This window comes from Eleginops maclovinus, chromosome 18 (assembly GCF_036324505.1).
Source record: "Eleginops maclovinus isolate JMC-PN-2008 ecotype Puerto Natales chromosome 18, JC_Emac_rtc_rv5, whole genome shotgun sequence".
NCBI lineage: Eukaryota > Metazoa > Chordata > Actinopteri > Perciformes > Eleginopidae > Eleginops > Eleginops maclovinus.
The window spans coordinates 2,580,927-2,592,956 of NC_086366.1; the positions used below are offsets into that span (position 1 = coordinate 2,580,927).

Genomic DNA, 12,030 nt, shown 5'->3' on the forward strand with positions numbered 1-12,030 from the left:
TCTCTTCTGAGGCCATCACCCCTCACTTCTCTCCCCCTCTCTCTTTCCAATCTTTACCCCCCCCCCCACACACACACACTATATGTTATCCACGGCCCTTGTGTGAGACAGATAGGTGCTTCATACAGACGTATTAATGGAACCTGGTATAAAATCATGTCTGTTTAATGGAGAATAAACGGAGGCGCACAGAGAGGAAATAAAGCGGCTTTGAGGGAGAATCAAAACGATTTAACGAGATCAAAGAGCAGCTGTGGAGGATCGCAGTAAAGAAAGTGCTCTCTGCAACAGGACATATTAAAGAGTAAATCAGAAAGCGCTGTAGGAAATGAAAATGTCGTCTTGTCTCTGGTTTACAGAGTTCATGTTTTAATGTTAAAAAAAATACTGTAGTGAAAATGTCAATTTTTTAAAAGATTATTTCAGATTTATTTTTGTTTATTTTAATTATTTTGCAGATTTATTTTTAATGTCTGTGTTTACTATAATATTGTATTTTTTTAATAGAATTTAATTCTGCTATTTTATTTAAATAATTGCAACTGTGTGTTTGTATTTGGTATACATATATATTACGTTATTCTCATTATTATTTATTTATTATTTGATTGTATTTGTAGGATCTTTATACAAAATAAATGAAACTTCAGGTAGTAATAATGTCTATTCAAAGAAACAATACAGAATTCATTTCAATTAAGTTTCTTTAAATATGAAAATTCTAATAATCTTTAGAACATAAATAAACTTTTCTGTTTTTATTCCAATAATCTCCTATTACAACCTTTTTTTTGTTGCACTTTCTAAATGATTAAACTCAACTTTAAAGTAACGGTAAACAAGTGGTATTGTTGTTACACTGAGTGAGATTTCCCCTCACAGAAGAAGCATTTTTTAAGGAGGACCAGTGTTAGTCTTAGCCGCCATGTTTTCTCTCAGTGTTTGAAAGTGTTTCCATCACAGAGAAGGAAATGGGACACTTACATAAGAGCAAAGCAGGAGGGACAAATTGACCCTTTTCTGTCTCAGCTGCACGTTACAAGCTGTACTCTGCAACCACCACACACACACACACACACACACACACACACACACACACACACACACACACACACACACACACACACACACACACACACACACACACACACACACACACACACACACACACACACACACAGCTATATCTCATCTCCCTTTCCTTTGTTTACTTCCGTTACTCGTTCTTTTGGCTAGCGCTCCAACAGATTGTACGTGATAGGCCAAGGGGCGGGACATCTCTAAGCGGTTGATCAATCACAACAGAGCCGACCAGCTAACCAATCAGAGCAGACTGGGCTCTGGTTTCAGACAGAGGGTGAAAAGAGGAGCTGCAGCAAAGGAAGTATGAAAAAAATAAAGAGCTCTTTGAACATTAAAGCATGGAGACAGTAGAGGCACGACATACTGATATACACCTGAGAATGAGCAGAACATATCCTGAACTTAATGTTTGATATTAAGGAACTGTCAAAGGAAGTTAATATATGGATTTTCTTTTCTGAGACTCCACAAAGACAAGGTGGAAATCTTATCACCATAAAAACTAGAGCTGCAACTGTTCATTGCTTCATCTATAATTAACTTAATTGTAATTTTCTTGCAATAAATGCCTGGAAAATGTAATGTTAAGTATAAGCTAAACAAGTACAACCAGCAGCAAGTGGAACAAACCAACATGTAAGAAAGTAGTGAGAACTAGCATGCAATTCATACCCTTTTATACCAAACTGCAGGGGTTTCAAATGTGTCTGAATCGTTATCACTATTGCAAATAAACAAGTCTGTCTTTCTGATTTCTTTCCCACTAGATCAGTGCATTACTCAGTCTCTTTCAAACCACAGTAGATAATTGTATGGAGAGCGGGAAGACTAACAAAAAGACAGGTTTGATGTGATACTTTTTGTTTCCATGGAGTTTGAATGAAGTGGATTTTTCAATGGAAACTGGTGGCTTTTCAGAGACCTTGTCCTACTGATACAACTAATTGTCCAAATCCCTGTAGATTTAATTGATTAAGTTTTCACTTGAATTAGAGCATCCACCCACATGCCATGTTTCCGATAAATACTGTGACTAGGCCTACTTAACTGTCATTTCTCTCAGGAATTAATACAATTAACTTTTCCCACTGAAGTCAATAGCCACATGTTAGTGGTTAGTTTTTATTGTTGCTGCTGCTTCCTTTTATTGAGTCAAAAATGTTGGGTGTAGAGGCTAACCAACGCTTTACTCCTCTGAGGATCCGCTATCTTGGCTCACTACATGGTTTAGTTGAATACTCGATTCTGATTGGTCAATTCAGAGCACGTGACACGTTGTTAATACAGGAGTACAGACCGCTGTAAAGGACTATAATGACCGTTGTTAAGGAAGATCGAGAAAGACAGACAGGAAGTAAATACTAACAGGAACACGGTATGGGCTCTGCAGTGTTTAAGGACTTGTTAGTGGATCAGAACCTGTGAACAGACTCGATAAGTTACCGAAAACCTGTACCAGTGCTGCCGTAAAGTTGTTGTCGTTGTCGCAGTTCCAGCCGTTGGTGCGCCGTGGGACGAAGTTTTTTTTTCTTAGCGGAAGAAAAACGATCATTTTTGAGTCAACGAAATAATTTCAATTAATATCGGGAGTCGAGTCGTTAGTTTGTTTAGTATCTGGCCGTGTAATAAGCGGGATAATGTGCAGCGAGACCGTCATTATGGGGAAAAGAACACCCGACAGGCTGATCAGGGAGCCCAACACGAAGCGGAGGGATCTCGATCAGTTTACGTAACTGACGCACACGAAGTTTGCCAGGTGAATATAGTCCATTTATTTTCTTTTTACTGGTGTCCATTTAACTTGCTTCATTTTTCTCATTCACCATACACAATATTACGGTTCACAAAGTAAATGTTTGTAATTCCGTGTGTGTGTGTGTGTGTGTGTGTGTGTGTGTGTGTGTGTGTGTGTGTGTGTGTGTGTGTGTGTGTGTGTGTGTGTTCTCCGTGTGTGGTCAAAAACAGTTTGGCCTTCCGGCGGAACCTCTGCTCTCAAACATTGGTTCCTCCCTTTATACCAGTGTTAATTGGCTCCTACAGGTGGCTTCTCAGAGACCTTCCCCTGCTGATACAACTATAATAATTGTCCAAATCCCTGTAGATTTAATTGGTTAGGTATTCACTTGAATTAGAGCGGCACGACTAAACTGTTTTCTCTCAGGAATTAATAATATGAACTTTTCCCGCTGAAGACAAAAGCCACATGTTCGTTTTGATTGCTGCTTCCTTTTATTAAATCTAATAACTTTGAGTATACTACATTAAAGGGTCACTTTTTATTGTTGCATTTACAGTTTTTTCCTTTTTTTTCAACATGACACATAAAGCATAACTAAACTAAAACCTCATCTCTATTCTCCAAAACTCTAAACACATTTTCTGCTCTGAACCCAGTTTGCAATGTTTGCCAGACACGGCACACGGTTCTCTAAGTTAGGGTGACCAGATTTGAGGTGGCGAAAAAGAGGACACTTGCGATTGTTGGGGGGTGGGGGGGAAGCGCCAGTCAATTTAAGTACACGCTTAATGGTCCCAACAGTGAAAACCGGGCGTTTTCATGAATTTATAAAACCCCTCCGGACAGGACGTAAAAAGAGGACATGTCCGGGCAAAAGAGGACGTTTGGTCACCCTATCTAAGTAAGACGTAGCAGACAGTCAATGTGTGTGTGTGATACTCTTGCACTATAAATGGAATGTGTGCCTTTTGGTTTTGGTCAGTGTTTATGGAGTAGTGCTTCATTTTGCAAGATATATGAGATGTTTTGCATGTTTGGTTTGTGGTTTTGTGAATTGTGTTTGAAGCCCTGTTTTCAAAAATTGTGTTTAAGCAATTCAAAATAACTAATACCCGTATCAGCCCGTTTTAATTTGCATCCTCTTGGTTTTCAGCGACTGTTTCTGAATGTATTTCTATTTCTATAACGCCTTAATCTTCTCATTCTTCAGATATAACACAAATGAGATATGTTTTTTTTGTTTTACCTGGGATACATTCACTCCTGTCTCTTCTGGACATCTTCATTATTAATATGGACAGCATATTTCAAATCCTGCACCTCTCCTCACATCAGTGGATACAATAACTGTGTTTTTAGTCAAACTATAACCAGTGTAATAAAGATAAAGATAAAACAGCCAAATAAAAGGGAGAACAATAATGTATTAAAGCTTGTAATGTTTTCTATGAAAACACCTGCCTTGCTTACCTGTAGTCTGATCCACCTGTATGAATAATTTCAAGGCCTTTTTGTGAATGAAAACATTACTTCCCCCTCCTTTTTGTTCTTCTGTACTCACAGACACTTACATGGGAAGTTGTGCATGAAGCAGGCCTGGGCGGCGATGATCCACTCGGCCCGGGTCTCGCAGAAGACGGCGATGTTGTTCTTCTGGCGCTGACCCAGAGACGCCAGACCACTGCCGAGCTGCGACGCCGCCGTGAGCACGTCCTGATAGGAGAGCCAGCGGTACTCACCCAGAACCACCTGCAGGGGTAGGGGATGAAGCGGGGGGGGGGTACAAAGTTAAAGCGGATCAAAAATCATTTAAGGATTCTCTCTTATTTTGTTCGCAGAGGTGCTCTTTAAGTAGAAAGCAGTAATACCCAGTGGTGGAAAAGCACTTAGATACTTTACGTAAGTTAAAGTACTCGTACTACAATCGGTAAAACACATTACCAGTAAAAGTACTGCATTGAGAATGCTACTTAAGTACACATATTTAAGTGTAATCATGAAGTATTAGGAGTAAAGTACTCAAAACTTTTAAAAACAAGCAGCAAGTCTTTACACCTGAGAGGCTGGAACTGGGAACTGAATTTCAACCCAGTGTGTGAGGTTAGACTGCCTCCTGCTGCTGAGTAGACGTCAGTACACACAGGAACAAACTAATGATGACTGTACAGAACTGATTTCCCATTTGAGGGAACAACAGGAGCTGAACAGCTTAGACACGTTCTCCTGCAGCATTAACAGTTTCAACAGTGAGGTTTAAAGGGATTACCAGCATCAGGCTGCTGGGATTAGTGGAGTAATTCAGAGGCACTGTAACTGTGACAGTCCACCGTGCACGCTCCAAAACACACAGGAAACACTGCTCTAATAGTGAGCTGCACTCAACTAATATTGGGTTGTTTCGGGGTTAATTAATGAGTTGTTTGCTCTCTAAAAAAAGGCAGATAATTGTTTAAAAAAGGACTGTTAATCTCTGTTTACTACAGTCTTAGATGACATCCACAAATATCTTGCATTATTAGCCAAAAAAAGTTCAGTTTATCGTCATAGAGGGTTGAAGAGTCAGGAAATATTTGCACGATAAGGCGCTGCAATGACAGAATTTGGATTTTCTTTTTTAAAAGCCAATGGCAAAATCCCATTGACTTTTATGATGCTGATGATGTATGAAATATGTCTGCACTGCTCCGTTTTACACTGAAACAACTGAAACGTTGACTCTAATGAAATGGAATACATCAACAGATTTCACATGACTGTATCAGGTTAGTTGAAAGCAATTATTTTAAGTTTAAATAACAAATACTAGGTTCAACTTAGTATTATTGCTTTTTTTCTAACCTAATACACATCACATTTCCTCCATACCCCCCCTTCACCTTCTTGAACACCTTCCCGTTGCCCTGCCGCTCGTCCTCCTCACTGATCACCTCCCTGGTCCCTAAGCAGTGTCTGCGTGGAAACCTCCGGGCTGCGTTCTCGAACATCTTATCCAGCGTGTGCACTCCGGGGTGCAGCGTGGACTCCAGCCTCTTGGTGGCCCTCACCGCTCGGTAAGGGCCCTCGGGATGCCCCGGCTCGGAGCAGGCCTTCATCCTCTCCGCCCGGTCCTCCTCGGAGCCGTAGCAGATGCCGTCGCCGTCCAGCCTGGAGACCCAGCTGAGGAAGACGGAGGGCAAGAAGGCGAGGAAGGAGTAGATGCACACCATGAGGTGGAAGAGCAGCAGCAGGACGGGGCTCAGGTCCTCCTTCTGCTTCATCCTGCTGAAGCTGTGGAGACGCTGGGGCGCAGAGAGGGAGGACGGGTGAGAAAAAGATCCTTCTCCTGCTGTTCCTCTTCTGTTCCTTCCTGCTTTCTTTCACTCGGCTTGACTCGTACTCCCTGACGATAAGAGGTCAGCAGGTCTGCGGGGAAATAAAGCACATTAACCTGGCATCAGAGCAACCACTGATATTTATATCCTTCCGTCTGTCCTAACATTTCAGCGGTGAGAAAAAGTAACTTTCCAGATGACCGTTCCTCATTTCTTTCTTCCTGATAATTTAGCGGAACTGGACTTGATCTCGGTGTCAATAAAAGGTAAACTAGTCCTCACTACTGGGAAATAAATGGCATTAAACTAGCATTACTGAGAGAGTGAGGGTCCGTACAGTAAACATTTGATCAAGTTAAATAACGTTCATTTACCTAATTAGAAATAAATAAAAGTAAAGAATAAAACAAAAAGACAAAAAAAGGTAAAAACACTTATCATCATAAAAGATGTGCATCCACACACACACACACACATACACACACACACACACACGTACACGCACACACATGCACACACAGCTAAAGATAGCGATGGGGTTTCCTAAGATGTGTGGATGTTGGTGTATTTGTGGCTCCACTCCATGTACTGCACTTGTAAGGAAGCCAAAAGCAAATCAAAAAGCAGAAGTGCTTTTATTTATTCCCATTTTTTATTTCACTTTGAAAACTGGAAACGATACAAAAAAATTTACGAGAAGAGAAGAAAACAGAAGAGAAACTCCCTCTCTCCAACACACACAAACAAAAACAAGTGTGTGAACAGAGAGGTTTCTAAATGAGTGTAATGTGAACAAATGGAGTATGTAGCTCAGGTGTGTGTACTGCCAGTTAATCAATGAATTCATCAACACAATGCGTACCATGAGCTTAGATTTAGAGAGTGTTAATGGGTTTCATAAATTACATCTCACCTCCTAATTAAAATCATAAAAATACTGAAACGGTGTACACACACACACACACACACACACACACACACACACATTCAATAAGAACTACGTTAGTGGTGATGAAGGCTTTATCCGTAGTGTCTGAGCAGAGATCAGTGTCAAAGGTGTAGATCAGGTTTGTTAATTAGAGTTAAACTGTCTTCAATTTGAAATGTGCAAGCATAAATGCAGCTATAGAGCAACCTCTATTTCAGTTCCGTGATTTCACTGTGAATGTTTTAACCATATACAGTGGGGCAAAAAAGTATTTAGTCAGCCACCAATTGTGCAAGTTCTCCCATTTAAAAAGATGAGAGAGGCCTGTAATTTTTATCATAGGTATAACTCAACTATGAGAGACAAAATGAGAAAAAAAATCCAGGAAATCACATTGTAGGATTTTTAAAGAATTAATTGGTAAATTCCTCGGTAAAATAAGTATTTGGTCACCTACAAACAAGCAAGATTTCTGGCTCTCACAGACCTGTAACTTCTTCTTTAAGAGGCTCCTCTGTCCTCCACTCGTTACCTGTATTAATGGCACCTTTTTGAACTCGTTATCAGTATAAAAGACACCTGTCCACAACCTCAAACAGTCATACTCCAAACTCCACTATGGCCAAGACCAAAGCGCTGTCAAAGGAGACCAGAGACAAAATTGTAGACCTGCACCAGGCTGGGAAAACTGAATCTGCAATAGGTAAGCAGCTTGGTTTGAAAAAATCAACTGTGGGAGCAATTATTAGAAAATGGAAGACATACAAGACCACTGCTAATCTCCCTCCATCTGGGGCTCCACGCAAGATCTCACCCCGTGGGGTCAAAATGATCACAAGAACGGTGAGCAAAAATCCCAGAACCGCACGGGGGGACCTAGTGAATGACCTGCAGAGAGCTGGGACCAAAGTAACAGAGGCTACCATCAGTAACACACTACGCCGCCAGGGACTTAAATCCTGCAGTTCCAGACGTGTCCCCCTGCTTAAGCCAGTACATGTCCAGGCCCGTCTGAAGTTTGCTAGAGGGCATTTGGATGATCCAGAAGAGGATTGGGAGAATGTCATATGGTCAGATGAAACCAAAATAGAACTTTTTGGTAAAAACTCAACTCGTCGTGTTTGGAGGAGAAAGAATGCAGAGTTGCCTCCAAAGAACACCATACCTACTGTGAAGCATGGGGGTGGAAACATCATGCTTTGGGGCTGTTTTTCTGCAAAGGGACCAGGACGACTGATCCGTGTAAAGGAAAGAATGAATGGGGCCATGTATCGTGAGATTTTGAGTGAAAACCTCCTTCCATCAGCAAGGGCACTGAAGATGAAGCGTGGCTGGGTCTTTCAGCATGACAATGATCCCAAACACACCGCCAGGGCAACGAAGGAGTGGCTTCGTAAGAAGCATTTCAAGGTCCTGGAGTGGCCTAGCCAGTCTCCAGATCTCAACCCCATAGAAAATCTTTGGAGGGAGTTGAAAGTCCGTGTTGCCCAGCGACAGCCCCAAAACATCACTGCTTTAGAGGAGATCTGCATGGAGGAATGGGCCAAAATACCAGCAACAGTGTGTGAAAACCTTGTGAAGACTTACAGAAAACGTTTGACCTCTGTCATTGCCAACAAAGGGTATATAACAAAGTATTGAGATGAACTTTTGTTATTGACCAAATACTTATTTTCCACAATCATTTGAAATAAATTCATTAAAAATCCTACAATGTGATTTCCTGGATTTTTTTTCTCATTCTGTCTCTCATAGTTGAGGTATACCTATGATAAAAAATTACAGGCCTCTCTCATCTTTTTAAATGGGAGAACTTGCACAATTGGTGGCTGACTAAATACTTTTTTGCCCCACTGTATGTCTTGGTGATAGAAACAGGATGATAATAAATATGATAATATTATACTGTAAAGAAATCTGAATTAAGCCGATGATGCTTCTCTACTTTACATGACGAAGTCAGGACTTGTATTAAGACTTTAAATCGTAATGCAGTATTTTCCAATCATTGTATTTCAACTTTTGCTCATGTGAAGTACCTCGTTGCATTTTATATTTGAGCTTTATTTGTTTTTAAAGTGCAATTATTTTTCACTTTTCTGATGTTTGTTTACTTAGTAGTAGGTTGATCGTTAAACTTCTGTTACCGTTGTTATTTCTTTATTCATTCACTCTTTATGCTTCTATTTCATTTTTAATTTAAGGCCTTGTTTACCTGCTGCTTTAACAAAACAAGTTGGGATCGGTGAAGTAAAACATAATCTAGAGAATCAGAGCACTTCTCCTCTCCTCACATCAAGTGCTCCTTTGAGACGGTGAGTCATTCAGAGATCTCCTCAGCACCATTCTCACTCTGCTCCCGGTGGGACGCACAGCGCTGGTGTCTGGTTTCACCACTGGGCGCTACAGAGTACCAGAGCTGCACACTGCTGGAGGAAGCGCTTCTCACACACACACACACACACGCACACACACACGCACCCATTGCCCAGCATCACACACACCGTCTGCTGTTGGGTTCACTGCCTCTTAATAGCAGTAAAGGTCAACGAACCAGAGGGGAAACTCTCAGACTAGAGGCAGACAGGAGTCTGAAGTCTGCTGCACACACACGCACGCACGCACGCACGCACACACGCACACACGCACGCACGCACACACACACACACACACACACACACACACACACACACACACACACACACACACACACACAGGACAAACAAGCTAAAGATGGTGCAAGAGGGTCAAAATTGGTTTGGGGGTGCTCCATCTACAGAACTCACAAGGAAACTGAGGGCAAATCAAAAAGCAGAGGGAATCCATTTCTAGATTTTAAAACCTTCTCTGAACTCGTAGCGATCCCTGAAAGTACTGAACAACAATCTCAACTCGTTAGGAAACAGTATAAGGATTCAGAAGCAGCTTTACATGCAGCTATCATTTTAAAGTCATTATATTTTGCAAACTAATTACAGCAAGTCCGTTTTGCACTTGGAAAAACACAAAAACAGAGCGGTCAACATCTCCCCATTTCCTCACTAATATAGGTCAAATTCGGTACACACTTGAAGCCAGAATACTAATAATGTTATCTCTATTGTCTCTACCCTCCCTGAAAGGCAAACACACAGTCAGCTCCTAACACCACACACCCAGTGAATCAGGCCCTCAAGACTCAATACCAGGTTTGATTCAAACTTTATACAGCTCCTTCAGAGCCGAAGAACTCCGTCTTCACACGTTTAATAGTCTTCATTAAACTGTGCTACTATCGTTCTAAATGTTATATTTCTGCTATTGTGAGGAAACTAATATTTGAGTAAATAAGAGTTGAGTGCAGGAATTATAAATGAAAGTGAAACCTTGCAATTTCTCTCTTCTATCAATAATTGAAAATGATTTAGAAGGCCTTCATATCTGACATTTGAGAAGCTAATCAGAATTGCTTCAACAATCATCAAACAAATAGCACTTAATTCATTCTCAATTGAACAAAACAATGAGGAGGCTGGGGCTTGTTATTGGGAGGTCATGTCTGCTGATCTGCATGATGCGTGAATTAAGATGCATATCTATCCATTAGACCCCTGCTCTGCTGTTAACATGCATCTGTTATCCTCAGCTGGAGGAAAACTTTACTCTACAAACGCAGTTAGATATCGATCCCAAAGGGCAGTTATCATACACCAAGTCAAAGTGTAGTAGTAGTGTGATTTAATTTTTTTAAATGGACATGTTTCTGACCAGTAAAAAAGCATCTAACACAACCTGAACATTATCTTTATGACTTTTAAATAAACTTAAAAACTAGAACTTTCAGCTGAGATTTCTGCAAGTTTTGTGAATCATATGAATCCTGAACCTTACACACACTTTACTCTGCTGTCTGCCATAATCACACAGCCTTCAAACACACATAAATCACACCTAAAATTAGCTGGGAACTTCCTGACACATGAGCCAAATTGTTACTGAAAATGTGTCTCTCTTACCTCACAATTCTTCCAGACTGACACGGATCACTGGCAGCTCTGACGACGAGCCGATTACCCGCCACAAGAAACAAGCTCAACCCGATTTAGATAAGAAGATCTCACCGAGACACCCAAACCCATGGAACCCAAACCTGATAAACCAACCCAACTTGTCTCTGTCACTACACACGGTTGAAACCCTTTATGGCAGCGACACAGAGAGAGACTGACTCTAATCTCTCACCTTCAACACTGAGAAATCTGACGTTGCAATAGAGTTGCTCAACAGGCGGCTTTGTGCGATTACAAGGCGCTTTGCAGGCAGCCTCCACTCTCTGGATTAATTGAGTAATATTGTGACATGGTGTATGCAGTGGTGGGGTGAGCCAGTGTGTGTGTGTGTGTGTGTGTGTGTGTGTGTGTGAGGGAATCATTGCTTCCTTAAGAGTCCGTGTGAATGGGGCCTTTTGTTTGCAGACGTCATCTTTCTCCCACTCGCTAAGCGGGCCTTGCACTCTGCAGAAAGTTCAACATGGCCATTGTGGTGAAACACACGACTCAGACTGTGTGTGTGTGTGTGTGTGTGGGTGTGTGTCTGAGAGAGAAAGAGATGTATTTTGCTGTTTATGCATCTATGTGGGGGTGTGCAAGAGACATTTGCAGCAGCGGAATATCAATACCTTTGTGCATTTACTCAATTAACATTTTCAATGCAGGACTTTTACTTGTGATTTGATTTCTACTTTCTTTAAGTGAAGATCTGAGTATTTATATTGCTGTGTGAAGGATAAAAATAACCCTCAAGGAGGTACGGTACATCTTGGGTAAAGTTAGGTACTGTAGATACAATCAGCATTAAATTAACTGAGAACTTTAGTACCTAAGTGCTGAACCTAAGGAACAATATGGAGGTGATTTTACTTTACCTATGTATTTGAACTCTATGCTTCTTTACACTTCTACTCCACTACATTTTAGAAGCCAATCTTGTCC

General features: G+C 41.0%; 1 protein-coding gene across 3 annotated transcripts in view; it reads right to left on the bottom strand.

Annotated features, from left to right (window-relative positions):
* Positions 1 to 12,030, bottom strand: part of acsl3a (acyl-CoA synthetase long chain family member 3a) — a 32,651-nt gene that overhangs the window by 18,587 nt on the left and 2,034 nt on the right. Inside the window, exons 1-3 of one of the 3 annotated variants that reach the window (XM_063907646.1) lie at positions 11,282 to 11,410; positions 5,698 to 6,223; positions 4,393 to 4,570 (exon numbers count right to left, since the gene is read on the bottom strand). In XM_063907646.1, coding sequence (XP_063763716.1) covers positions 4,393 to 4,570; positions 5,698 to 6,078 — 559 coding nt within the window. In that variant the 5' untranslated portion in view covers positions 6,079 to 6,223; positions 11,282 to 11,410. The other 2 variants (XM_063907643.1, XM_063907645.1) reach the window with 2 other exon arrangements.